Below are 27,709 nucleotides of genomic sequence, written 5' to 3'. Positions count from 1 at the left end.
TTAATTGCCCTACTGCTGTGCTATCTCTCCAGCCCCTCTTTTCCTTCCTTCCTTCCTTCCTTCCTTCCTTCCTTCCTTCCTTCCTTCCTTCCTTCCTTCCTTCCTTCCTTCCTTCCCTCCCTCCCTCCCTCCCTCCCTCCCTCCCTCCCTCCCTCCCTCCCTCCCTCCTTCCTTCCTTCCTTCCTTCCTTCCTTCCTTCCTTCCTTCCTTCCTTTCTTGTGGTTTTTGGGTCACACCCGGCAGTGCTCAGGGGTTATTCCTGGCTCCAGGCTCAGAAATTGCTTCTGGCAGGCACGGGGGGGGGGGGGGGCCCATATGGGGCACTGGGATTCGAACCGATGACCTCCTGCATGAAAGGCAAAGGCAAACACCTTACTTCCATGCTATCTCTCCAGCCCCTCTTTTCTTTTCTTTTCTTTTCTTTTCTTTTCTTTTCTTTTTTTTTTTTGAACATCTATTGCATGCATTTGCTTTTTGCTTATTATAAGCCACACCCCGCGATGCTCAGGGGGTTACTCCTAGGCTGGTGCTGGCAAACTCAGAGGACCATACGGGGTGCTGAGAATCCAACCTCGGTTAGGCTGCTTGCAAGGCAATGCCCTCCCTCCCTTCCTTCTGTGCTATTGCTCCGCCCCCCAACCGCACCCCCAGCTGTGAACCTTAAGGAAAGTTATTTGCCAGCACAGCTGGGCTCCAGCTCAACCTTTACCAAGCTAAAAGTTCCAGGAGGGAAGGAGGAGGATGGTCGGTCTGTCCAGCAGCACAAGCTTCAGGGAAACAGACCCTGGGGGCGCTGGACCCTGCAGGCCACCCCTCCCATCCCACCCAGGGGCAGGGAATCGAGGTGCAGGGGTTAGCCCCAAGTCCAACCCGGGGGAAGCCTCCGTGGTCCAGTCCATAAAAGGCCTTTCCCGCAGGCCGGCCCCTCCCCGGCCCGCTGCATCCCCAAAGCACGCGGGGAATGTCTCGGGCAGCCCGGGGCAGACTGCTGCAACTTGGTGTCTTTCCCCAAATATGGAGCCGGTGTGGAGTCTGGGGGTGGAGGGCGGAGGATGGGGCTGGTTTCCTGCAACTGGGAGGCGCCGAGGGGTGAGCCGGCGGGGGAAGCTGACATCACCGCCTAGCAGCCCTTTAAACCCCTCACCCCGCCAGCCAGCGCCCGTCTGTCCATCCATCCTGTCCAGCGGCGTCCTGCGCGTCCGTCCCCAGGTCTAGTGCAGCCCAGCGAGCCTTGTAAGTGTGCCTTGGTCCCCACCTGGGTCACAGTCCTTGCTTGGGTGTCTGGGTGTCTGTGGGGACATGCAAGCAGTGCTCCAAGAGAGACCCTCTCTCAGCATTCCTGATCTGCAGATGGATGGGGCGGGAGGCAGGGGGTTGCCCTGCTGGGTGGGAGGGATGGGTTGGTAGTGGGTGGGTTGGTTGGTTGGTTGGTTGGTGGGTTGGTTGGCTAGATGCTATTTGGCTCCTCCTGGCTGCCTGGGATCCTTGACATGCCCAGGGTGAGGAAGAGATTGGTGCAGGTGAGGAAGAGGGAGATTGTTTACTGCCCAGGCCTGCTCTGAGAGAGAGGGAGGGGTGTGCATATACGTGTGTGTGTATGTATGTGACATGTGTGTATGTGTGTGACATGTCCAGGAGGTTGGTGCAGGTGAAGAAGAGGGAGATTGTTTACGAGGGAGGAGTGTGCATATACGTGTGTGTGTAGATTGTTTACGAGGGAGGAGTGTGCATATACGTGTGTGTGTGTGTGTGTGTGTGTGTGTGTGTGTGTGTGTGTGTGTACAGGGGAGGTGAGTTGCAGAGTAGCACTGTCTTCAGCCTTGACCACCAGTGACAGGAGCCCAAGGAGACCCTTTCCCAGACAACCTCCTTCTATAGGCATCACAGAAGCACTTTGGAGTTTTGGACAGGGGTTTCTAACAGGGCAGGGCAGAATGTGGAGCTGAGTCCCTTCTCCCAAGAGCACTTCTGAAGGTCCCAGCCATGAACTGCCCTTTGTCCCCCAGGCTGAGCTTGATGCCCCACTGTTTGCTTTGTCCGATCCACCTTACCAGGGCTCAGTTCTTAGTAGCTGGTCTATGGAAGGACAAGGGTAGCTCAGGCCTCTGTGGGGAACCCGTGGGTACCAAGCGCTGCTCCCTGTGGCCCCAGGTGGACCTCGGAAGTCTTCCACAGCATATCCTCCCACTTTCAGACTCACCCCCCTGGAGAAGTGCGTGGGGGAGACATTCCATTCACCTCCCCTGCTCTGACCTATCCCATTATTGCCTCTGGGTACACAGTGGGAGGGCTGTAGCTTTGCCCCTATGTTACTTACAGGGTGCCCAGACTGTGTTTTGGGGGATTTCCATGTTTGGGACAAAGCCCAAAATTTCACATATGGATACAGTGAGGGACTCCGAGCTCTCAACAAGGAATTTTGTTGTCTGCTTTTTTTGGGGTGTGGGTGGGTATGCAGTGAGGGGAGTCCTGCAAGTTGTGCTGGGGTCCAGATTGGGGGCTCCCACAGGCTGCACTGGTGCTCCGCCCCCCTAAGCCCCCCCTACCCTGACTATGCTGTGGGTCCCACACCCTCTTCCACGCCCACCTTCATGTCTCCCAGAGCACAAGAAAGAGTGAGGGGTTGGTGTCAGCTGACCTATAGGAGAATCCTGGTGTAGCTGAGTGTGGAGGTGAGACCCCAACAAGTTCAGAGAGAGCCATATCCTGGGGATCCTATAGGCTAAGCCTGATGTGGAGACAGAAGTGACACCGTGTCATGGGAGCCTTGCAGTGTTCCCCCCACCCCCAGGGAATGTGCTAGAAAGGAGTAAAGGCAGATCAGTCCTACTACAGAGCCAGCTGCCAGGCTCACACGGATAAGAATCAAAAACTAATGTCCTAAGGGGCGCTGCTACTATGGGATGGACCTCAGGGTAGTTCCAACCTCAGCTAGGGGGAGCGGAGCTCAGCACTGTCTGCTGTCCACTCTCTGCTGTTTACTTTCCACTGTCTGATGTCCTCTGTCCACTGTCCACATGGAGGAAGGGTGCAAGGATCATTTGGACATGATATTTGCAGAGATGCTGGGGAGCGGCAGTGAACCCCCATCCTCAGGCCACTTGCTCTCCCAACCTGTGACCTCTTAGTTCAGGGGTCAAAGGGGCTCCCTCTTCTCCCTCAAAATGTGATCCCAGCTGGTCAGCACTCTCAGGGGCCTCCTCTCGGCCCTGCTGGCCTAGCTTCCCTCCTCAGCAGTGAGCCCTGCTGACTCCAAGGTTGGGGTGTGTCTGGAGGACCCCACTTCTGGGTCACTCAGCTATTACCGCAGAGGTTGGTGGGGGCAAGGCCTCCTCCTCACAGCTCCCCCGAGGAAAGGTAGCATTATGGACACAGTCCAGTTAGTGGTGGGTTGGTCTGAGCCACCTCAGATCTGGGTTGATCTGAGACAACAGGGTTCCAGACTCGAAGGTCAAATAAGTGACCAAATTGGCGCTGAGTCCTCCTTCATTACTGCGTGTCGTGCTGCTGGCTTTACCTGCCGGGACAATGCCACCTCTGCTGAAAGCCACGCCCAGTACCTCTGTGGCCAGTGGTGGCAAAGAACATTCTAAATCAGGGTGCTGAGCCTGGCGTAGGCAAGAGGTCTCCTGTTGCCTGTCTGGTTGGTAAATGAAGCTTTGTAGCATGAAGGTGCTTCTTTGTAGGTTCACACAGAGAGTTCACCTGTCTCTCTCTGCCCACACCCTCGATGCCAGAAATGCAGGTTTAGTCACTTGTAAAATGTGTATACCAGAGGTTGCCTTCATTTCCCAGGGGCTCCCTAAACATGAACTGTGTCAGGAAAGGAGAGACAGTTCCGAGGAGATGGGGGGCATCCGGTCAGGCTGCTCTCTGAGCCCCTTCTCCCTATCCTGGCTCAGCTGTCCTCAACATGGCCAACAAAGGCCCCTCGTACGGCATGAGCCGTGAAGTGCAGTCCAAGATCGAGAAGAAGTATGACGAAGAGCTGGAGTCGAGGCTGGTGGAGTGGGTGCTGGCGCAATGTGGCCCTGAGGTGGGCCGCCCTGAACGTGGCCGCCAAGGCTTCCAGGTCTGGCTGAAGAACGGTGTGGTGAGTAGGGGTCCACTGGGGCAGGAGGGGGGGGAGGCAGGCAGCTGGGTCATCATGGGGAGCCAAGTGCTGACCTGCGTGTGGGCTTTGCCTGGTAGATCCTGAGCAAGTTGGTCAACAGCCTGTACCCCGACGGTGCAAAGCCCGTAAAAGTGCCCGAGAAGCCTCCATCCATGGTCTTCAAGCAGATGGAGCAGGTGGCGCAGTTCCTGAAGGCTGCCGAGGACTACGGGGTCACCAAGACTGACATATTCCAGACGGTCGACCTCTATGAAGGTGGGGGTCAGGGGCCATCTAGGTCCTGGGTGGGCCCCCCTTTTCCAGGAGTAGTAGGCAGCCCTGCCCAGATCCTATCTGCTCAATCAGACCCTTCCTCCTGCTAGGCAAAGACATGGCCTCCGTGCAGAAGACTCTGATGGCATTGGGCAGCCTGGCTGTGACCAAGAATGATGGGCACTACCGTGGGGACCCCAACTGGTTTATGAAGTAAGTGGCATCCGAGTAAAGGCAGTCCTGGGGATCAGCACTGGCATTGCTTGTGGATTGAGCCAGGGGGATGTCAAGGGGTTCAGGAGTGATGAGTTAGGTCAGGGGTGATGGGTGTAAGGAATGACAGGGGTTCAGGGTGATAGGTGAGAGGTCAGCAGTGATGGGGTGATGAAAGTCAGGAGTGATGGAGAGTTCAGGGGTTATAGATGAGGGTTCAGGAATGATGGAGATTCAGGGGTGACAGGGTCAGGAATGATATGGGTTCAGAATGATGGCTGAGGGGTTAGGAGTGATGAGGGTTTAGGGGTGAAGGGTCAGGAATGATGAGGCAGGGGTGATGGGTAAGGAGTAATGGGGGTTCTAGGATGATAGGTGAGGGTCAAGAGTGATGGGGGGTTCTGGGGCAATGGGTGAAAGGTCAGGAGTAACGAAGGGATCCCATGGTAATGGGGGTCGAGTGACAGGTGGTCCAGGATGATGCACGAGGGGTCAGGAATGACAGAGTTCTGGGGTGAAGCATGAGGGGTCAGGAATGATGGGGTTCAGAGGTGATGGAGGTCTGGAGAGATGGATCAGGAATAACCGGCACCCTTGGACCTCCAGGAAGGCGCAGGAGCACAAAAGGGAGTTCACACAGAGCCAACTGCAGGAGGGCAAGCACGTCATCGGCCTGCAGATGGGCAGCAACAGGGGCGCCTCACAGGCCGGCATGACAGGGTACGGCCGGCCTCGCCAAATCATCAGTTAGAGCTGAGCTCGAGCCTGAGCCTGGCCGCCCCTCCACTCGTGCCTCACCCACACCCAGAACCTCCTGCAACCAACCTCAGCTGTGGCCAAGCTTGAGGCTCCTCACCGAGCGAAGGTGACAAGCACACCTGGGCAGCATCTGCATCTGCCTCAGCCTGACTCCCCCAAGCACTGTCCCCCGCCTCCTCCCGGCTCCTCCCTCCTGCTGTCTCCCTCCTGGGCTCAGGGTGGGGACAGGGGCTGTGGCAGAGGGTGGGAGCAAGCCCACTGCCTTTGCTGGAAAGAGACCCAACTGACCTCCCCCCCTCTTATTTCTGGAATATTTGTTTTGGGGGGGCTTGACATTCAAATGAGAAAAGAAATATAGATTCAATTGTTTCTCAGACTTGGCTGGCAGTGACTTGCTCCTTCTCTGGGGTGCAGGAAGTGAGCAGGGATGGACAGGCTCACTCTGGGTACCGGCAATCTGGGATGGGAGGTCGGGAGGGTCGGGGTGGAGCAGCAGTCCAGCTTCGCCCACATACACTGGCATTGCACATGTAGAGAGGAGGAAAGCGATGGTGGAGAGCAAGGTTTTTATTTTGGAAAAGCTATGCAGAAAAAAATCCCAGCAAAAGTTTGCTGTGAAAAGAGGAAATTAAGTCATAAGCATTAAAAAACAATTCAAGTCCACCGGGTTGGTTGGCCCGGGTTGGAGGAAGGCGTTGGGCAGGCAGGTAGTTGCCTGGGAAGTCTGTCCCTGAGCATGGTGCGAGGAACACAAGTGGTTGCAGGTTAGCTGATGCCCTTCCTGGCACTGCCACAGCCCTGGCCCGACAGGCTCAAACCCTTTCTAGCATCACAGTGACCTTCAGGCGGGTGGGGCAGTGGGTTGAGGCTGCCTTGCACCCAGGACTGGGGCAGGTGGGCTGGGCTGCTGGGGCAGCTACACCCATGCTGGCTGAGGTCAATGGTCTACAACACTGTGGCCTGGGGTGCAAGGGGAATTCACCCCCGTCATGCCACTGGCAGATACAGCTATTGAGCACGACAGGCCCTTCTCGGGCCCAAGCTCTGTTCCCAGGAGTAACTGGTGGGTGCAGGCACCCTCTGGTCTGGAGCCAAACAAAGCTTCAAGCACCCTCCCTGGGTGCCTCTCGGGCCTCCCATTCTGATTTGTGTTTGGAGGGAGCCTCAGAGCGGCTTGTTCTGCAAGGAGTGAAGTGCCCGTCTTTGCTTCCTTTGCACTCAGCACATCTGGCTTGTCCTTCACACTTAGCACATCTGTTCCTCGGCTCCCTGCAGCAGGTCTGGGGGCAGGTGCTGAAGGGCCCCGTCCCAGGTCCCTCTGCTCTGGTTCTGGCCCCGGCTCCAGTTCCCCGGAGTCAGCCCATCAGTGGCCAGCAGGGTTGTGGTGCTCGGTGAGCCCTCGTCCCCCGGCTCTGTCCCATCTGGGCCTTTGCCATTGCAAAGTGGCGTAAATTCCAGTTCCGTGCCCTCCTCCCAGGCCTTCCGGTTGTGCTGGGACCAGCAACAGGAACTGATCCTGCGTGCCACGCTCCTCTGGCTCAAGTAGGCCTCCAGCAGGTAGTAGATGGTCCAGAAGACAGTGAAGCAGCCCACCAGCACCAGGGTCTGTGGAGATGACACAGACACAGATGTGAGATGTCACTCAGAGGGCTCCCCCAGGACAGGAAGTCGGTGCTTCCAGTAGTGCCTGCCTGGCACCTCCACCCTGCCCCAATGCCCTCTGGGAGTCAGAGTTGGGGCCCGGCCTCCCCATGTCCCATTGAGTGAATCTCACCCCCGAGTATGAGACCCCAGACAACCACGCCCTGCCTGCAGCTTGAGTCTGGGCCCTGTACCTTGAGGGTGTTAGGGGTGAGGGTGTAGCCCTCTTCCTGGGGGATCTCCAGCCCAGGGGGACAGGGCAGAGAGAAACCATCATGCAGGTATTTCCCACTCATGGCGTTTGACAGCAGCCTGTAAGAAGCAGTGCAAAGGCACCCAGTAAATTCCTAAGCTGGGTTCCCCTTCTCCTGGCAGCCTGAGAAGAGACACCCAAAGGAAGGGGTGGCTTGGGCTACAGAATGAGGCTGCATTTCCTCCACCCCCTCACGGTGGCCACACCCACCTTTGTCTGTCCCGGATGTCCATGGGGCCCCAAATGGAGCCATAGAGGGTCAGTCGCCATTGCTGCAGGATGCCAGTTGGGACAGCTTCGTCTCCTAGAGTGGCAACGGGGCATCCAGGAGCCAGGCCGAGTGCCCGGGCCCTGTCCACCCCACACCCGAAGGCGCGAAGCCCCACATCTAACTGTGGCCCCTGGTTCTATGATGTGCCCTAGGGGGACACCCTGAAGAGAGGGAGAGAGCTGTGAGAGAAGGGGGTCTGGGGACGGCGATACTTCCAAAGCAGAGAAGATTCTCCTCCAGCTCTTCCTATTTGGGGGTGTCAGATGGGTGGTGGCTTGGAATAAAGAAATCCCTAAAGTCAGGCCAGGCCTCAGGGCCTTCCAAGGGGCTGGAAGATGGGAGGCTCGGTTCAGTCTCTGGGATCCTCACCCATACACTTCAGAGTAACTCATACACTTCAAACCTCCGCTGAGGTGAACGTTTGTTTGTCCAGCCCTTACCTGCCTACCAGGGCTGGCCGAAGGCTGGTTTTATAGGAAAGGACTTGAAATGTGGTTTCAACACGGAATTTGTGTTGCTATCCTGAGGAAAAATGGGTCAGTCACTTCTCCAAGGAGTGTGAGGAATTCAGGAAGCACTATTGTGGGCACTGCCCTCTTGCTCCCGGGGTCGCCCTATGTACGTGGAAGCCATCAGAGGGCAACTCTGTTGTTGGAAATCCAAGACCCAGGTGGGCCAGGCCACCCTGAGGACACCAGATGGTGGCACTTACCCACATCCCTGATGACCAGTCTGTACGTCCCCTTGGCCCTCTCCCCCCAGCACCGCACAGTGGAGAAGGTCCAGTCATTGAAACCATTGGGGTCCCTGGGGGCAGAACAGAGCAGAGAGCCGGGCAGCACAGGGCAGGCAGCGTGGATCGGGTGCGGGCCCCAGAGACGGTCTTTCTGCAAGAGCCGTGAGAAGGTAGCAGGGTGGCGTCTAAGGCCAGGAGGGGGCTTGAAGTGATCTCAGCCTTGGGCTCCCACAGGATGAGGGGGAGCACAGGAACGGGATGAACCAGCAAGGCGGAAGGCGCACAGGCCTGGAGCCCTTGGTAGAAGGAGCCTGATTCTTACTTTCCCACGCACTTGCCAGCTCTGAGACAGGCTCTCTGGCTAATGAGAACCAAGGGCAAAGAACTGAGATGTCACGGGTGGGGCCCCACTGAGAGCTGTCCCCGGGCACTTACGAGTCCATGCTGCGGGGGGCGCCGATGAGCGACATCATGCCACTGGGGCAGAACAGCTTCAGCTCCAGGCTGCCACGGCGGGAGTGCGTAATGGACACAGTCACTGCCACGTGCTCCAGGGTCTTCAGCCCCGACATCTCCAGGTCCGTCCTGCTGACTGTGGGGAGTCAGGCTGGCGGCTGAGAAGGCAGCCCCCCAGGAGTGATGCCTGCGCGCTCACACTCACGCACACACACAGCCACACATGCATTCCTGACATGGCTCTCAGATGACTGGGTGGCCCCGGGGGGCCCTGCGTAGACAGAGGCCTTGCCATGGGAGCCCGGTTTCGAGTCCTCAGGAGGCGAATTCCAGGAAAGCCTCATGGTTTGTGACTCTGTCCTAGTAGCTGGGAACCTACGGAGCAGCTGCCTTTGCCCCATGCCAGGGCTGAGAAAGGACAAAGAGGGGGAAACGGGCCAACTGGACAGGCCGGTTGGGTCCTGGCACACAGCAGAGGGAGGCCTTGGAGGATAAGGACAGGGTCAAAGGCCCTTTGAGAGACACTACTGGTTTTGAAGTATTTGCTGGGCATGTTGCTAACCTGCATATAATGCCTGGCAACAAATACTTGCCCTGCACACTACCAGGAGTGAACCCCCCTAAGCAATCAGGAGTTATCCCTAAGCACCACATGGTTTGGCCCCAACACCCCAGCTTCCATTTAAAACTAAAGAACAAAAGTTCACCGAGGTGAGACTAGGCTGAAGGGAGGAATGAAACAATGCTGACATCGTCTCCAGGATCCAGAAAGCCTGATTTCATGGCTCTACTGTGCATGAAGAACTGGTTGGGAGATGGAAGACAGATGGGGAGTGGATCAGCATTCGTTACAAAGAGAGACATGTTCCCCCGAGCCTGCCAGGAGCGATTTCTGAGTGCACAGCCAGAAGTAACCCCTGAGCACTGCCGGATGTGGTCCCCTCAAAACATCCAAAAAACAAACAAACAAAAAAACCCAAAGAGGGACATGTGTCCTTGAGCACTACCAGGAGTGATACCAGAGCACAGAGAAAGAATCAGTCCTGAACACTGCTGTTTATGGTCCCCATACAAACATAAGTATTTCATTTGCAGTCTTTTTTTTTTTTTGTGTGGGAGTCAGACCTGATGGTGCTTGGGTTAAGGGAAGGTTTAGTCTTGGTGCTGTTCTTAGGATCAAACTCAGGGCCCCCCAACCCCATTTGCTATCTTTAACCAGAAATCTGTCCCCAAGGATTATTCAGGTGATGACAATCTGGCTTTAAGCCCAAGGAGACAGTGAAACGATTGTTAAGGCTGTTGGCAGGGGCATGAGCCCAGGGCCTCACACCTGGAAACGTCACCACCTGGTCTGCCTGTCTGCAGCTCGGGCCTCCCCACCCCATCACAGGCTTTTCTGTTTCTTTTGGGAGGGGTTGTATTACCACATAGTATTACCACACCTGGTAATATTCATGGGTTACTCCTGGCTCTGTACTCAGTAACCACTCCAGGAAATGCTTGGGGGAACCATATGGGAAGACGGGGATGGAAGCCAGGATGGCTGTGTGAGGTAAGTGTTCTCCCCGCTGAACTCTGGCCCCAAATCATGGGCTTTTCTGGAAAGGCACCTTCCTTTGCCCACCTCTTCAGAGACAGGCTGTCCCCCCACTGATCCTGGGGCTCTCTCTCCTTTTGACTTCCTGACTGGCTGCCTTCAGGATCCAGCTTTCCAGAAAACATCTTTAGAGGATGTTTGGAGCCCTCTGGCTCAGGCTTACCCCAGCTCTTGCCCTCTGTGGTCCATACGGGATCACCCCAGCCCCAATCTCTTCCTCCTCCTGCTCCCTTTTCCCAGCATCACCAGTTCATCAGATACTCAAACTAAAAGCCTAGAAACCCAGGGCTGAAGAGATTGTATAGCAGGGAGGGCGTTTGCCTTGCTTGCAGCAGACCTGGCTGTGATCCCTGGCACCTCACATGGTCCCCTGAGCCAACCAGGATTGATTCCTGAGCCAGTAATAAGTCCTGGGCATCAATGGGTGTCCCCTCTTTAAAAAAAAAAAATCAAGTTTGTAGGTATGTGGAGACCATTTTTAGAGCCCTCCAGCCTCAGGCGTCCCTGTGAATATCAGGGAATATTTTATTCCCATAGAGAAGAAAGCATCGCTTGCCACGGAGTCACTGGATTCATCTCCTTCAATTTTGGGCACCTTCTACCAAGTCCCCTCTCCGCCTGCTAACAACAGTGAGCCAGCAGGCTAGGCTGGGGTGGGGGTGTGTGTGGAGGAGATGGGGTCCAGGACCAACAGCAGTTCTGGAACTATGGAATGCACTCCTGTCGACCACCCTCAAACTTATGGGGCTCCAGCAGCGGTACCCCGAAGGTGCCCCTTTCTGCTGGCAGCAGGACACCTGCCCTCCCTCTTGCATCCTAGCGACAGGCCAGTGATGCCAAATGTCTGGCAGCTGCAGCAAGCTTAGCAGATGTGCAGGATGACAGAGGAGGGGCACATCACAATTTCTCAGTTCACCCCCCTCCTCTGCCCAAGCCCAGGGAAACAGATGCTACTGAACCACATATGAGTCAAAGTTGGGGTTGGGGGTGACCCAGCTGTATTTCTGGGAATGTGCCGTGTTCTCTGCCCTTCCCAGAGAGTTCTGATTCCCGGACAGTCCCATAGGAAACTATCCCCCAGGGCCCCTGACCTCAGCCAACCCCATTATCACCCTGGCCCCTCACTTCCCAAACACAGAGCCTGACACCCTCCAGACTTCACCGGGAGCCAGGGAGTAGTAGCCCAGTGTCAGGGACACGAAGGACAGTCCTTGGCACCCTGGAAACTAGACAGATGAGCCTCAGGACCTCAAACCAATGTGATTCCAACTTGGCCCCTTCTGCTCTGGATGGGGCACCCCTCTGATGACCATGAGCTAAGTCCTGTAGCCTGGGATAGAGGGGGTGCTCCCCCAGGTCCCCATATCAGACAAGCCTGCAGACCCAAAGGGGAAACTCTTGGTTCCTTGGCTCATCTAAAAGCTACTGAGCTGGGGCCAGAGTGCTAGCATAGTGACAGAGCATTTGCCTTACATGGGGCCAACACAGGACGGACCTAGGCTCGATTCCCGGCATCCCGTCTGGTCCCCCAAGCCTGCCAGGAGCAACTTCTGAGCACAGAGCCAGGAGTAACCCCTGAGCGCCGCCAGGTATGGCCCAAAAAACAAAAACAAAACAAAAAACAAAAGTCATTGAGCTGAGGACAGTGTCGGGGCAAGGACCCCCATGGGAGAGGATGGGAGAGGGCCAGGCCCAGCCAGCACAACTGCCCTCTGCCTTCCCCTCCCATAGTTTTGCTTTCTTCCTCCCAGCTCCCCTTGGAGCAAGAGAAAGGGCCGGTTCAGGAGCCAACTCAGAAGCAGCAACATGCCCTAAAATGGTCAAAGCAAACTCCTCCGGTTTGGCAGAAGCTCAGCGAGGGAAGGGGGTAGGCGTGGGGCCTACTGGCCAGCCACAGCCCGCCTCATTGGGCCTCGGATCAGGGCCTTCCTGCTGACTTACCATCCCAGTGCACCTCCAGGGTGTGGGGCGAGAGGGGGATGGGCTGGTTCTCCTTCACTATGGGGCTGGCATAGGAGGCGAGGTAAGGGACGGAGGTCCAGACCTGTGTGGGGAGAGGGCAGCACGAGGGAGCCCTGCCTTAGGCATGCATCCTGGGGCCCTCCAGGACTGGCTCTCTCCTCCCACAATGCCTACACCCTGGGGGGCTCCTGCTGGCACTTCTGGAATGTTCCCCAGGGCGCCACATCACAGCATGAGCAGCAGTGCTATTGCCCAGGGAGTGGTAGAAACCTCACATGCCAACAGCTGTGCAGGCTGGGCACCACCACCATGGTGAGGGCAAAGGTGCTGAGAGGCACCCTTGTCCCCTGGCCAGCCCTAGGTCTCACCTTGGCAGCATTCACAAGCCTCCAAGCATTGAGCAGCCCGAACCCATGCTGGTGGCTGTGGCTGAATCCGGCCTCGTTGGTGACCCAGTCGGCACGACGGTCTTCGTACTGCGGCGCACAGAAGGGCTGGCTGAGGCCACCCGGAGGCCTGCTTTGCTGTGTATCCCGCAGACTTTCCCCAAAAGACCCAACGTCCCCCGGAAAGTCAGGGTGAAAGGTCAGAATCTGGATGTCACATTATCAGCTCCCAAGAGCTCTACAGTGAGGCCCCCAGGTCAGTTCTTGGTGGTACCATGGACAAGAAAGGGGGAGCTGGGACCCTGGGGAGATATGGGGTCTCCAGGGTGGTGGTGAAGGTGATCAGCGAGGGCTCCCTGGGGCAGCAGTAAGACGTTTTGGGGGTTCCAGAGATGTTGACACAGGGGGACCAGGGACATTAGGGAGACCGAAGGGGCTCACCTGGGTGGCTGTGAAGACAATGATGTGCTGTACGTCTCTCCAGGTGAGGCAGGGCCGTGCTTGCAACATCAGCGCTATCATCCCAGCTGCCAAGGGCGCTGCCGCTGACGTGCCTGTGTGGCCCTCAGTGCAGCCAGTGCCCTTCTGTAGGTCCCAGTCGGTGGTCACCTGTGGTGGGGATGGAGGGAGGGCAGTCTTTTGAGGGAGCCAGGGCTGAGGACAGTGGCTGCCTGCAGCTCCGGGGGGTCACAAGAGGGGCCTCCAGGAGACTAGGATCTAGCAGCTGGTGCAGTGTCCCCTACTGTCACCATCACTGTCCAGGCCTCGACTAGAGCCAGGACAGTGGGATAGCAGTGGTGGGGGCCACAGTGACGTCAGTACAAGCAAAGCCCAGGAGTGTCAGGTCAGGACGCAGTTTCTGCCATACTGGGCTCTGTCTACACTGCCTGGGATGCCCCCCCAAGTTTTCAGGGACCCCGTCTCCCTGTGGTTAAGAGTAGAAGGTTAAAGTTAAGCAGAATCTCTGTTTCCTGTCAGAGTCTATCAATTCAGGACTCTGGGGGCTGCACTCAGGGCTCCTTATCAGCTCTATCAGGTGACACTTGGTTTCTTGTTTTTTGGGCCACACCCGGCATTGTTCAAGGGCAGCACCTGGTTCTGTGCTCAGGAATCATTCCTGGAGATGTTCAGGGGCCATATGGGATGCCAGGGATTGAACCCAGGTCAGCTGCATATGAGGCAAATGGCCTCCCTGCTGTGCTATTGCTCTGGCTCCAGGCAGCACATTGTAGCCCAGTACGTGGTGCTGTCATTGACTATTTCTTTTTAGTTTGGGCCACTCCTAGCGGCGCTGATGGTGGGGTCAAGGGGGTGGACTCCAGGCTGCCTAGCTACAAAGCATGTGCTCAGCCGGGTGAGCCACCTTTGTGGCCTTGAGTTTTCTTTCTCCTTTTCCAGTGGTGCTGGTTCCACCTCCTGTGCTGCCCGCCTGGGTCAGACACTGGGTGCTAACTTGTGCCAAGAGCTGCGCTTTCCCACCAGTCCCCACCTCCCACCCAGCTGTCCCAGCAGCTGCCACTAGTTGTAACTGCAGCCCAACTCCCTCCTGGAAGACAGGGTGGCTCCGAGAGAAGGGCTGGCTGGGTAAACTGTGGAGCAGATGGGTCTCATCCTGTTAAGAAAACAGCTTCCCAGTGGCCAGCCGGCTGATGTCCCGGAACTCCCATGAAGACAGGAGAGAGAGGGGGCCACCCAGACCTTAGGGAGGATAGACAGCAGCAGCAGAGACAGGCTGCAACATGAACCCCAAAGATGAGAATTTGGCAAAGGAGCCTCTTTTCATCTTTGTGGGGCCGAAGTGGTGTGTGTGTGTGTGTGTGTGTGTGTTGTGTGTGTGTGTGTGTGTGTGTGTGTGTGTGTGTGTGAGAGAGAGAGAGAGAGAGAGAGAGAGAGAGAGAGAGAGAGAGAGAGAGAGAGAGAGAGAGAGAGAGAGAGAGAGAGAGAGAGAGCACAGATTGTTGGCTGTGCCAGAAGTCTCCTAATCCCTGTGTCCCTCTGGGGCTTTCACAGCACAGTCTGTTCCCATCCTGGCCTGGAAGGGGGTCCTCTCTGTGCTGGGACCCCAGCCTGCCCTCCCTCTGCCCTTCATTCCCTCCCCTTCTCTCCCCGAGGCTGGCTCAGAGCCCTAGGACATCGTGTTGACCAGAAGTCATTTATTGGCAAAGCACTTTGGTGTTGGAAAAAATGAATTCGACCGGCCGGAAGACAAAGCAACACCATTGCCAAAACCTCAAGAGGCCCTCCAGGACTGACTCCCACTCTCCAGTGCTGCCCAATCCCCATCCTCTTCGCTCCAACCCAGAGTCCCAGGCTTATGTTTCCTTTGGTCCCATGTGGAGTGACAGGACAGACCTGGCACCCTGAATTCTGCCCGCTCCTTGGGCTGCAGACTGACCTGGCCATGGCATGGCTGCCAGGGAGGACTAGGGCATTAGAAACCAAGGGTTCAGGGTCAGAGAGATGGCATGGAGGAAAGGCATTTGCCTTTCATGCAGAAGAATGGTGGTTCGAATCCCGGCATTCCATATGGTCCCCCGAGCCTGCTAGGAGCTATTTCTGAGCATAGAGCCAGGAGTAACCCCTGAGCACTGCTGGGTGTGACCCAAAACCAAAACAAAACAAAAAAAGAAACCAAGGGCTCCCGGGAGCTGGGGCCTATAGCTCTGTTCTTCAGGCTGTGATAGAGTTCAGGGGTCAGCTCTACAGGGGGGCAGGATGGGCTGGGATGAAGGACACTCACAATACTCCGAAGCATCTTGTCTCCGCCGCTGAAGGTGACAGCCAGCATGGACGCACACTCCTCAGCATAGAAAGGCATCCGGCCCTCCTCATCCACGGCACCTGGCAGCAGGGACAGTGGAGACCAGGTGAGGGCCTGGGCGGGTACTGCTGATGGCTCAGTCCAGGCCCAAGCTTGGCCACAAAGAGGCAAAGCAGCCCAAACCACTGGTGGGTTTGCTTCCCCCAGGAAGGTAACCCTCTGGCTAAAGGGAGTTTGTGTCCCCACCTGTCCTTCTAATACAGTGGTATTCAAACTTTTTAAACAGGGGGCCAGTTCACTGTCCCTCAGACCATTGGAGGGCTGGACCATAGTAAAAACAAAAAACTATGAATAAATTCCTATGCACACTGCATATATCTTATTTTGAAGTGAAGAAATAAAATGAGAACAAATACAGTATGTGGCCCACGGGTCATAGTTTGAGAACCACTGTAGTCCCAGGTAATGTGGGGAAACCCCCTCCATAGGCCTGGTCCCCACATTCATCTCTTTTTGTTTTTTGGGTCACACCCGGCAGTGCTCAGGGGTTACTCCTGGCTCTTCGCTCAGAAATAGCTCCTGGCAGGCTCGGGGGACCATATGGGATGCTGGGATTCGAACCACCGTCCTTCTGCATGCAAGGCAAACACCCTATGTCCATGTTATCTCTCCGGCTCACATTCATCTTTTTGGTTGGTTTCGGTTTTAGCTGGAGCCGGGCCTCAAACTTGGGCTTCCCACAGGCCCAGCAGAACCTTCATTCAAAAAGCTCAGCTTGGGCCCGGAGAGATAGCACAGCGGCGTTTGCCTTGCAAGCAGCCGATCCAGGACCAAAGGTGGTTGGTTCAAATCCCAGTGTCCCATATGGTCCCCCGTGCCTGCCAGGAGCTATTTCTGAGCAGACAGCCAGGAATAACCCCTGAGCACCGCCGGGTGTGGCCCAAAAACCAAAAACCAAACCAAAACAAAACAAAAAGCCCAGCTTGACCCCAACTTGATTGTGTTTCAGGAAGTTTTTTTTCCTTTCATGAGAGGGAAAGCTCAGGCCTGATCACTAGGGGGTGTTATGGAGCTTTCAGCCTGGGATGCAATGGGGGCCATACAAATAAGTAGGTGAAAATGCTAGAGAGAGGACCGGATGATAGCATGAGGCAGGGCATATTTGCCTTGCATGCAGAAGGACGGTGGTTCAAATTCCGGCATCCCATATGGTCCCCTGAGCTTGCCAGGAGTGGTTTCTGAGCATAGAGCCAGGAGGAACCCCTGAGTGCTGTTTGGTGTGACCCAAAAATTAAAAAAAAAATGCTAGAGAGGGGGCACTAGGAAGTGGTCCCCAGAGGCTTGAGGGACTTGGATTGAAAGTGGATGGCTCATGGGAAGAGGACAGAGGGCCTGAGCAGCATGGTGGGGCAGGAGCAGACTGGGGCCACTCAGCTGACAGGACAAAAGTGTTCCCAGGGTCAGGGGTCATGGGAGGAAGTCCTCAGGCCCCCAAGGACCCCCAGTCCTGAGTAACCACACCTTCAGAGAATACGGGGCTAGTGCAGGAGACGAGCATCCTCAAACAGACAGCAAACACATAAACAGCAAACACATTCTGACAGATACATACAGACCTGACAAACACACATTTCTCATATACACATTAACACACTTTCCTCACAGATAAAGTCACTCTCCTCACACATACACTCACATTCACTCAGAAACTCCAGACCAGCTGCCCACCCTCATGGCCACACATGCAGCAGCAGCAGCGGACGCACCAATAGTGACGGTGTAGATGGAGTTGGCATAGCCGTCGTAATTGCAGTTGTCATTGTGCTGACCCCCATTGCCGCTGGCCACCACGAAGATGCTCCCAAAACCCTTACGGCCTGCAATCACCCCATGTTGCAAAGCAGCCTGGAGAGCAAAGAGATCCACTGGAGGCCCCCAAAGAACCTCCCTCCTGCCTCATCCCCTTCTAGAAGGAAGAGTTTGTAGAGCAGGGCAGGGAGTGGATGCCAGGAGGGCAGAGGCCAGGAGGGTGGGGGTCCACACAACCCACAGGCCACACTCATCATGGTTTCGCCGCAAAACACACCCACCCCACCCTCTTCCAGAAAGGAGAGCTGGCTACATCCTGTAGCCTGACACTTGGAACAACAGCGGGGCAGTGGGGGAAAAGGCTCCCAGGCTCCCCCAAATCTTTCTGCATAGCTGTTACCTTCCCAAGTTGATGAGGACCATCCACTGTTTTCCCATCATCGTCTGGACCCCAGCTGTGGAGAAACACCAGCAGGAGGAGCCTGGCGGGGCTGCCCCCTGCCTGCGTGGCTTGCTCCCAGGTTCCCATCTGAAGCATTCAAGGGGAGCTTCCGAGGTTTCTCTTAGGAAGGCTCTAGAATTTAGTGCCCTCATTTCTCAGGGGGTCAATGAGAGTTTAGGACAATACACACCAAGGTGTGTGTGTGTGTGTGTGTGTGTGTGTGTGCAGGCAGTACGTGTGGAGCTGGAAATCACTGGGGTCACACACATAAAATGCAAGTACCTTCTACATTACTGGGTTTCCTTTTTTTTTTTGAGGGGGTGGTTTGGGTCACACCCAGTGGCCCTCAAGGGTTGTCCCTGGCTCTGTGCTCAGAAATTACTCCTGGCAGGCTCAGGGGACATATAGGATGCCGGGAATTGAAATGGGGTCCATCTGGGGTTGGATGTGTGCAAGGCAAATGCCCTACCGCTGTGCTATTGCTCTGGCCTCTATCTTCTTCTTTTTTGATTTTTGGGTCACACCCAGCAGCGCTCAGGGGTTACTCCTGGCTATACACTCAGAAATCACCCCTGGCTTGGGGGGACCATATGGGACACCAGGGGACTGAACCGAAGTCCGTACTAGGCTAGCCTTGTGCCACCACTCTGGCCTCTATCTTCTACATTTCTAACCCCTCAGCACTATCATTTGTTTTAGGGCCATACTGGGTAGTGCCAGAGATGGAACCAGGGTTGACTGCATACAAGGTCTGCTACCTGGGACTGGAGCAGTGACGCAGCGGTAGGGCATTTGCTTTGTATGTGGCTGACTTAGGGATGGAACACGGTTCGCCCATGTGGTCCCCCAACCCAGGAGCGATTTCTGAGTGCAAAGCCAGGAGTAACCCCTGAGCATCATCGGGTGTGACCCAAAAACTAAAAAAAAAAAAAAAAAAAAAAATTCCTACCTTATCTCCTGTTCTAGCTCTGGAACTCTAAGCTTAATATTGTCTTAACCAGCTGCTCAAATCCTTTTTCAGCACTCAGGAGCCAGTGCTAAGCGGGAGAGAAACAGGGTCATCCTTCTCCTAAGTGGGGGCTTGGGGCTGAGCATCCAGAAATGACACAGCCAAACCAATCCACCCAAGTTATGGTCTAGGGGTGGAGGGTTTCCTTACTGTCTCTCAAAAGGGCACTGTGCCTAGGAATGAATGAATGAAGGCATGCATTTGTGAAAGTACAAGGAAGATAGATGCCATCAACATTCTGGGAACAGCCTGACCTCACATCATCTGCATTCTCTTTGCACCCCTATGCGGGGCAGGCAGGCAGGGAAGGACACTGCATAGCTAACGAAGAGCAGGCAAAGCTTCCTTTCTCCTGGAGCCTTTAAGGGCTTCTATTGCGGGGGCCGGAGATAACAAGGAGGTAAGGCATTTGCCTTTCATGCAGGAGGTCATCAGTTCGAATCCCGGCGTCCCATATGGTCCCCCATGCCTGCCAGGAGTAATTTCTGAGCATGGAGCCAGGAATAACCCCTGAGCACTGCTGGGTGTGACCCAAAAACCACACACACACAAAAAAATAAATAAATAAATAAAAAGAGCTTCTAATGCACATTCTTTTTTTTTTTTTTTTTTTTGGTTTTTGGGCCACACCCGGTGACGCTCAGGGGTTACTCCTGGCTATGCGCTCAGAAGTCGCTCCTGGCTTGGGGGACCATATGGGACGCCGGGGGATCGAACCATGGTCCGTCCTAGGGTAGCGCAGGTAAGGCAGGCACCTTACCTTTAGCGCCACCGCCCGGCCCCACACATTCATTTTTTTTAATTTACAAAAACATTTAAAAAAATTAAAGGAATGAGAGTATTAAATAAAAACCTAGAGATGAGGCTGGAGAGACAGCATGGAGTTAAGGAGTTTGCCTTTCATGCAGAAGGTCATCAGTTCGAATCCCGGCATCCCATATGGTCCCCCGTGCCTGCCAGGAGCAATTTCTGAGCATGGAGCCAGGAGTATCCCCTGAGCACTGCCGGGTGTGACCCAAAAACTGCAACAACAACAACAATAACAACAACAAAACAAAACAAAACAAAAAAACCTAGAGACTAAGCTGGGACACTGCTTGTGGAGCCTGATTGTGGGGAGATGTGGAACTCTGGGCTTTGAAACTGAGCCCAGGAGAAAGAGCTGGGCCAGATTCTGGGACTCTCCCCACCCCAGGGCTCTAAGCCTCTGGTTCTTCTGCCCTTGTGCTCACCTACAGCTGTAGATGTCGTTGATCTGATAATGCTTGTTGAACGCCACAGCCTCCATGCTGTCGGTGAGGGGGCCGTCCAGCACCCGGATACCTAGGTAATGAACCCCCCTCAGAAATGCAGCTCCCCAGATGGGCAGGGCAAGATGAGGGTATGCATTCACTATCCCCATAAACTCTCTTATCCCTTTTGCACCAGGTAGAATATGTATTTGACCAGGGATGGGTCACACCTCATATTCCGGGGATCAAACCCAGGTATCAAGGATGCAAAGTCTGCACACACACCAAGAAATACTTAGTTTTACTATTTTGTTGGGGAGGGGGCCCACATCAGTAGTGCTCGAAGATTACTCTTAGCTCTGTGCTAAGGGATCATTCTTGGCAGGTGCTGGGGACTGACCATATGGAATGCTAAGGATTGTACAAGTCAGCTGTGTACAGAATAAGAGAATAAGCTCCTTGCCCACATTCTATACCATCTATCCAGGCCCAGAATTTATTTATTTTTTTAAACAGTGCTAAATTGCTGCATTCGGGACAGGAAAAAGCATAGGACAGACCGCCAGGGGCCAAGATTCCCTTTTTATCTGCACATGGAACCATCCAGCATTTCTGTATTGGTACATGGGCTCTAGGAAATATTCCACAGGTGGAAAGAGCATTCCAGAGCGGCTCCAAAGGTTCAGTGCAGGAGGGCAGGGTTCAGTCTGGCCCCATCTCACAGTGTCTCGAAGCACCAAGCCAGGAGCAACTGCTAAGCATGACATGGTCCAAACAATAAAGAAAGTGCTTCCTAAATGGGAATCAGAGCCATTCCTGGCCCCACCAAGCCTGAACTCATCTCCCCTCCTTCTAAGGGGGTAGGGTACCCGCAATTGCTGTCCTAGGGACGACTGATCTTGCCCTGTGAAAGAGCGTGGGCCAGACGTTGGGGATCACAGAGGATCCACTCAAAGGAACCTGTGGCCTGCATGGGTCCTTTCAGAGTGGGCTGCTGCCCTCTGCTGGACCGTGGAGGAACAGCCACTGGCTCAGGAGGGTCTCCAGGATTCCAGCACACTCCCGTGCTCCTGCAAATGCCAAGTGTGGTACACTGGGCCCACCTGAAGGCCTGGGAGTTGGAGAGGAGGCAGATGGACAGGCAGCATGTGTGATCATGGGGACAGATAGAAGAGAAGCATTAAGTAAAGGGCAGACACCTGCATGCATGAGCATTAGGACAGGGAAAAGGAGAGGCCTAAGGCTTCCGGCCTGTACTGCTACTTTCCTCTCTCATGCAGTGGGGGTTGCTGCCCCAGGGACCCCAGGGCACGGACTTTGTCGGGGGACTCGAACCTGCGATGCGGCTGCCGTAGGCCACACCCACAGCGCAGAAGCTGTTGTTGGGCACCGCAGCGATCTCGCCAGCACAGCGTGTGCCATGGTGGTTCCCATTCTCCACGTCGGGGTGCGGCATGGGGTCCGGATCATTGGAGTTGAGGTCATAGCTGCCCTCGGGGCTCTGGAACACGGAGGGGTGTCATGTGGGCTCAGGGCAAAGTCTCTGGGAGTTGGAGGGTACCCCTGTGGCCTGGCTCCCTGGACTTAGAACCCTGGGTAAGAGGTGGGGAATCATCTAATGGGGGCTTTAGGATGACCTTTGTTTTGTTTTGTTTTGGGGCTACACTCAGTGGCACTCAGGGGTTACTCCTGGCTATGGGCTTAGAAATTGCTCCTGGCAGGCTTAGGGAATCATATGGGATTCCAGGGATTGAACTCGAGGAGGCAGTATGCATGTACTGGTGGGGTTTGGGCCACACCTGGCAACACTCAGGGATCACTCTCGGCAGTGCTTGGAGTTCCTGAGGATCAAACTAAGGCCTGTGGGTGCCAGGAGTAACCCAAAACAGGAAAAAAAAAAATCAAACCAAAAACCCTGGTTGGGGGCCGGAGAGATAGCACAGCTGTATTTGCCTTGCAAGCAGCCGATCCAGGAACTAAGGTAGTTGGTTTGAATCCCGGCATCCCATATGGTCCCCCGTGCCTGCCAGGAACTATTTCTGAGCAGATAGCCAGGAGTAACCCCTGAGCAAGGCCGGATGTGACCCAAAAAAAAAAAAAGCAAAACACGGAGAGATAGACAGCGGCGTTTGCCTTGCAAGCAGCCAATCCAGGACCAAAGGTGGTTGGTTCGAATCCTCTGTCCCATATTGTACCCCCTGCCTGCCAGGAGCTATTTCTGAGCAGACAGCCAGGAGTACCCCTGAACACGGCTGGGTGTGGCCAAAAAAAAAAAAAACCCCAAAAAAACCAACAACAAAAAAAAAACGAAACAAAAACCCTGGTTGGCAGAGTGCAACAAGTCAAGCACCCTTCTGCTGTGTTATCATGGCTCTGAGCCCAACTTTTTTGTTTGTTTGGGAGCCACATCCAGTATGTCCAGGGGTCTCTCCTGCAGGTACCTGGGGAGCCACTGGGTGTGAAATAACCCAGCTCTTTGTCTGCAGAGAGAGCACTGAGGCCCCCTCCTCCCCAAGCTCTCTCCTGGCCTCCAGGCAGGCTTCCCAGGGAGGAAGTTGCTGGAAAGGGGTGGGGAGGGCGTAGCCCTTCAGTAGTCCCTCCTTTCTCCCCAGGGAGCAGCCAGGAACCAGGAAGTAAACCTGGGCCACACCCTGAGCCCAGAGTTATAACCTGAGGGCTATCTGGGAAAGGAAAATAGCAAGTCCAGAGCTGCATTCAGGCGAGGGAATCGAGGTCACTCACATAGTTGGGTGCAATGTCTAGCACCGTGTGCTCCACTCCATCGTCCACCACCACCACGGTCACCCCGCGTCCGGTGACATTGCGTTCCCACACGCCAGTCACATTGATGTCTCTGCCCGGGCTCCTCCGGTTGTTCTGCAGAACAAACAGGGGTGAGGGGTGGAAGGGCCTGGTCCCTGTGGCACTGTATGGGGGCTCCCTGATGGCATAATTCTGGGCCCTCATCAGATTTGGGTGCTGAGTCATAGCCTCTGCTCTGTGGGGAGACTTGCCACCACCTCAGGCCAGGGCTCAGGGCTGAATGGTACTTTTGGAAAATACACATATTACAGACACGTTCTTCTGGTTTGGTTTGCTTGGGTCTGGAGGCCTATACCTGGCTGTGCTAAGGATTTACTCTGTACTCTCAGGCTCTGCAGAACTCAAAGGAGCATATGTGGTACTGGATATTGAACCAGAGTCAGAGGTATACAGGCATACATACCTTAACCCCTGAACGATTTCTGTTGCTTAGATTACGTGAGCATCCTATATACAACATCCAAAGACTCCTATGAAATGTTGCCAGACATTCATTCCCCTTTCAAGTCTTCCTCTGTGCAGGAAACTTGACACTTTAGAAAGTAATTTTACAGAGAAGGAAACCGAGGCCCAGCATTTCTGCTGCATTGTTAGTAAATGGCAGAGCTGGAATCTGAGTCCCAGCAGCCAAGTCTCATAGCCCGTTGCCCTGACCCTGGCCTTGCAGCTTTCTGGGCAGCATAGTAGGGAGCCAGGACTGACACTTCCGTGGCAGAGGCAGGCAACACTCACCAGGTGCCATTGCTGTGGGAACTTGGGATCATTGAAGTGCAGGCTGCGCTTGGTCCGTCTCAGCAGTTTCTGTTCTGAATGCCAGCGCACAGCCTCGTGTGTGCCCAGCACGGCCTCTGCCTGCTGCCTTACCGCCTTTGCCCTCTGGGCCTTCCGGGGTCCGGCAGGATGAATGAAGAGGTAGTGGCCGTGGAGCTCCCCGATGCGGCCGGCATTTACCAGCCCAGCAGCCTGCGCCAAGGCGTCTGCCCGCTTCTCCAGGGTCTCTAGTCCTGGGTCACCCAGGCTGTGCAGATGCACAGCCCAGCTTAGCGTCCCTGGCCTCTGGCCTTCAGGCCCACTGGGTCCTGCCAAGCCCATGCCCCAGGGAATGAGTAGGAAGAGCCCAGCTAACTCCAGCCAGAGGCAGGTAGGCGGGCCCAGGGGCGCATTGGAGTGCATCAGAGCAGCAGGCTGCAAGCAGAGATGGGGGCACTTAGTACAGGGCTCCTCAGAAGTTACCAACATCCCCCAAGCTTGATTGTTTTACTCCCCATTGCCCAATTCTCCTCCAGAGGGAGTGTGGGCTGACCCAGGGGACAGTCACCAACTACGGGCAGTGACTAGTCACTGACAGACCCTGGGTGACTCAGATTTTAAAATTTATTTATTTATTTATTTATTTATTTATTTATTTATTTATTGGCTCCTCGCTCAGAAATCGCTCCTGGCAGGCATGGGGGACCATATGGGATGCCCAGATTCAAACCACTATCCATCTTGGATCGGCTGCATGCGAGGCCAATGCCCGACCGCTGTGCTATCTCTCCGGCCTCTAAAATTTATTTTTAATTAAATTAAAAAAGAATTTTTTTGGGGGGTGCTCACACCTGGCAGTGCTCAGGGGTTACTCCTGGCTCTATGTTCAGAAATAGCTCCTGGCAGGCTTGGGGGACCATATGGGATGCCAGGATTCGAACCAATGACCTTCTGCAAGAAAGGAATTCATGCTACCTCCATGCTATCTTACCTCCATGCTATCTCTCTGGCCCCAAATTTGAAAAATTCTTTTGTTTTTTTGGGTCACACCTGGCAATGCTCAGGGCTTACTCCTGGTTCTGCAGTCAGGAATCACTCCTGGGTGGAACCCAGATTGTCTGCATGCAAGCCAAGCGCCCTTCCACTTATGCTATAGCTCTAGCGCCTCCATCCTGATTTTGAGGGTCTTTGCATCTCTTCCCAACTGCCTCCCCAAGCTGTGCCCCTTTTCCCCAAGACCCTTCCCACCTGGACTCTCCGAGGGGGTGAGCTCCTGGCCTGGCCGACCACCTCACGTTCATCTTGTACAGCTGGAGAAAAGGCATTGTCAGCAGTGCACCCAGCTGACCTGGGTGCCCCTTTCCCCTCCCCAAAATAAAGAACCCAGAGGGAACAGCAGAGGCTGACTGTGAACTCTGGGCTAGGTGACCAGACATGGGCCAGTGGGCCTCTGAGATGGTTCTCACCCCCAGTACCTTTGGAGACACACTCCAGCATTGAGAAGGGAGGGGAGTGGATCCTGAGCTCCACTGGGTGGCCCTCCACAAATGAAAAGGAAAGAAGAAGAATCAGGCTGTGCCAACATCCTTCCAGGGCTCTCAGAGAGGTCACAACCAGGACAGAGTCAGGCCACAGTACTGTGAATCCTGGTACAGTCTCCTCTCTCCTCTAGAAAGTGACTTGAACTGTTTCTGGAATTCTCTGGTAAAGGGCAAGGAGTTCCTTTCCAGAAGGCTGCTGGTAGCCGACTTGACTTCCCCATGTCCCATCCTGGTGTGTGTAGCTCTGAAGTAGGCCAGGGGACCAGAGCAAGCTTGGGGCAGGAAAGCCCCAGAGATCAAGGGTTATGAATACGCAATGCTAAGGGGATGGGGCACGGGAGCAGAGAAAGAACTCCAAATAGGTACTAAAACTTCACGAAACATTAGCTCGGCACCTTCGCTTGGATAAAAGCATGGTTCCTCGGTGGACAGCACAGGGGCAGGACAAGAGAATGGGTGGCAGAACATGTGACCTGCTGGTGGTCTGGCACCTTTAGGAGCCATATCCAGTGAATGGACCCCGAGTCAGGGCAGAGAAATGGTGGGGTTTTTTACTTAAGTCTGGAGAGGAGAGATGGGGAGAGAGAACTCCTGCCATCTAAGTAACATCCCTCTCTAAGTCTACCTCTCACCTTTCCTTCTTTCTCTCAGATTCTCAGAAAGAGCTGCCCCCCAAATTCCATACTGCCCTTCTGGTCGCCTGGAAAGTCCCAATCTGACCCCTACCCATTGGAAACAGTCTCTGATCGCTACTCCCTGCTTCCCTGCAGTGGAGCTTCTAGTCCCCCTCAGGTCTCCATCCTGGGGCGTCCAGGTAGGGACTCAATGCTCTTTGGAAGCAGATCTCAACTTCCCCTCCACACTGTTGGGAGCAGCTTTGCAGGGCTTAGATGCCTAGATCGGAGGGGGTAATGTGAGCGACCGACTATGCACCCACGAGACTCCCTCCTCGGGTGCTCGGGGGGGGTCAGTGTTATTGCTTGACCCATTCCCAGGTCCCATCTCTCTTGGGGAAGCCCGGGGAATCTTGGAACCCCAAATCCATAAAAGAGCCCTGGGAATGCTGTTATCCCTTCCCTTCCAAAAACAAAAAGAGAACCCCAAGTCCTGAGGCCACCCCAATTTCCCACACCCGGTGCAGCCAGCCTGACTTTCCAACTCACCGGCCGGATCGCAGCTGCCGCCGCCACCACCGCCGCCGCCTCCCTGCGGAAACTCGCGGCGGCTCCCGGAGAGCCGGTGACAGCAACGTCACTTCCGCCCGGAGGCGCAGCCAATCAGCGCGCGCAGGGGGCGGGCCTGGGGGCGTGTCCCGCCGCTGACCCCATCCATCCATCCATGCATCCATCCATCATCCTTGGCGCGGACCACCTGGTACCCAGAGTCGGAAGGAGCGACTCTGGTGGTGCAGTACCAACACTAACCGCTAGAGGCCGCCGTCGTGGGCGGGCGGGCGCGCGGAGCAGCGGCGGAAGCGGCGCTCTTGGCCGAGAAGGGGAAAAAATCCGGGCTGGCGCGGCCGGAAGTGGGAGGAGCCTCGAGGCCCGGCGCCCGCCCCTCCCCCGCTCCGCCCGCTTAGGTGCGTCCCGGGGGCGCGGCGCGGCGCGGGCGGTGCGTGCGGGCCAGGCGGGCTGGAGCTTTGGCGCGGGGATCGGGGGCGGCCAGGGGGGCGATCTGGGGGGGCGTGCAAAGGCGCGGGGAGTGCAATCCGAGGGGCTCGGCCTAGAGCGGGTGGCCGAGCCTTCTTGCACCCTGCCCCGCATCCTTCCCGCCTTCTTGGCCCTGCCTGCGCCGGGACCACCCCGACCCTGAACTCCACCCCACCAACCAGGCAGGGTTATTTTGGGGGGCTCCGGATATGGGGGCTCGTGCGGGGTGCATGGGGAGTTTTTTGGGGGGGTTTTCTTCCCGAAGCTTTGTCCAGTGAAGGAAACTGAGGCACTGGGCTGGAGGATGTTTCTGGATACACCCAGTCTGCTTCCGTCCTGGTGCCTGGGGGCTGCAATGAAACAAGACTTGAAATGGAACCCCCAAGTTACTTTCCTGAGCTCCCCTCCTCCGGGGATCTTGTTTTTTTGTTTTGTTTTGTTTTTTCTCACCTCAAAGGGCCCAGGATTTGTCTGTCTTGCAGCAATGTCTCTGGCCTTTTTGATCTAAGAAGAGGCAGCTAGCTAGCTAGCCCAGTCCCTGATTTGGGGCACCATTTTTTTGTTTTATAGTTTGATTTTCGAAGCCTATCTTCCAGTCAGCAGCAGCAGCTCGTTTTGAAGAGCAGACTGTACTTTGCTCAGTCTAGTTTTTCTAACTTTTTCCATCTGGGGATAAAGATTCTTGCTTAGATCTCCCTCCCCACCCCAAGCACTGCTTCTTGCTTAAGCATCTTCGGAACACTTTGCTGAAGTTGATGGAGAGTGCTTTTTATTATTATTATTATTATTATTAAATTTAGTCTTAATGTTTTGTTTTGGGAGCTGGACCATACCTGGCTGTGCTCAAGGGAGTTTGGGGGACCATCTGGGTTTCTGGGATCTAGCCCCAGTCAGTCACAAGCCAGGCAATCATCTCCGCCCAGAGAATGCTTTTAATGTAAACAGCCATAAAGAGATGTTATTTTTTTCTTCTAGTGGGGTTTTGGGTCAGGAAGCAGAGCTCAAGATTTATTCCTGGCTCTCTGTGCTCAGGAATCATTCTTGGTGGGGATT

General features: G+C 55.2%; 3 protein-coding genes across 7 annotated transcripts in view; 2 read left to right on the top strand and 1 right to left on the bottom strand.

Annotated features, from left to right (window-relative positions):
- Positions 1 to 1,174: 1,174 nt before the first annotated feature.
- Positions 1,175 to 5,714, top strand: TAGLN (transgelin). Its single transcript, XM_049778191.1, has 5 exons — positions 1,175 to 1,233; positions 3,903 to 4,093; positions 4,192 to 4,369; positions 4,477 to 4,579; positions 5,186 to 5,714. Exons 2-5 carry the CDS (start codon positions 3,914 to 3,916, stop codon positions 5,328 to 5,330), a joined length of 606 nt encoding a protein of 201 aa, XP_049634148.1. The 5' UTR covers positions 1,175 to 1,233; positions 3,903 to 3,913; the 3' UTR covers positions 5,331 to 5,714.
- A 176-nt stretch (positions 5,715 to 5,890) lies between these two features.
- PCSK7 (proprotein convertase subtilisin/kexin type 7) lies at positions 5,891 to 23,889 on the bottom strand. Its single transcript, XM_049778403.1, has 15 exons — positions 23,449 to 23,889; positions 22,636 to 22,770; positions 21,229 to 21,394; positions 19,894 to 19,984; positions 17,611 to 17,665; positions 17,168 to 17,306; positions 15,381 to 15,481; positions 13,082 to 13,249; positions 12,623 to 12,730; positions 12,234 to 12,336; positions 8,675 to 8,831; positions 8,216 to 8,310; positions 7,443 to 7,536; positions 7,174 to 7,291; positions 5,891 to 6,943 (listed from the first exon to the last, which is right to left on the bottom strand). The coding sequence occupies exons 1-15, from the start codon at positions 23,887 to 23,889 to the stop codon at positions 6,584 to 6,586; spliced, it is 2,331 nt and encodes a 776-aa protein (XP_049634360.1). The 3' UTR covers positions 5,891 to 6,583.
- Positions 23,890 to 26,548: 2,659 nt separating this feature from the next.
- Positions 26,549 to 27,709, top strand: part of RNF214 (ring finger protein 214) — a 42,884-nt gene continuing 41,723 nt past the window's right edge. For 3 of the 5 annotated variants that reach the window (XM_049778165.1, XM_049778164.1, XM_049778161.1), the window contains exon 1: positions 26,593 to 26,618. The gene's annotated coding sequence lies outside the window, so the exon portion shown is untranslated. The other 2 variants (XM_049778162.1, XM_049778163.1) reach the window with 2 other exon arrangements.

The sequence above is a fragment of the Suncus etruscus genome, chromosome 8 (assembly GCF_024139225.1).
Source record: "Suncus etruscus isolate mSunEtr1 chromosome 8, mSunEtr1.pri.cur, whole genome shotgun sequence".
In the NCBI taxonomy this organism is placed as follows: domain Eukaryota; kingdom Metazoa; phylum Chordata; class Mammalia; order Eulipotyphla; family Soricidae; genus Suncus; species Suncus etruscus.
The sequence above is the reverse complement of the archived record's forward strand: the minus strand, read 5'-3'. Positions and strand labels throughout refer to the sequence as shown.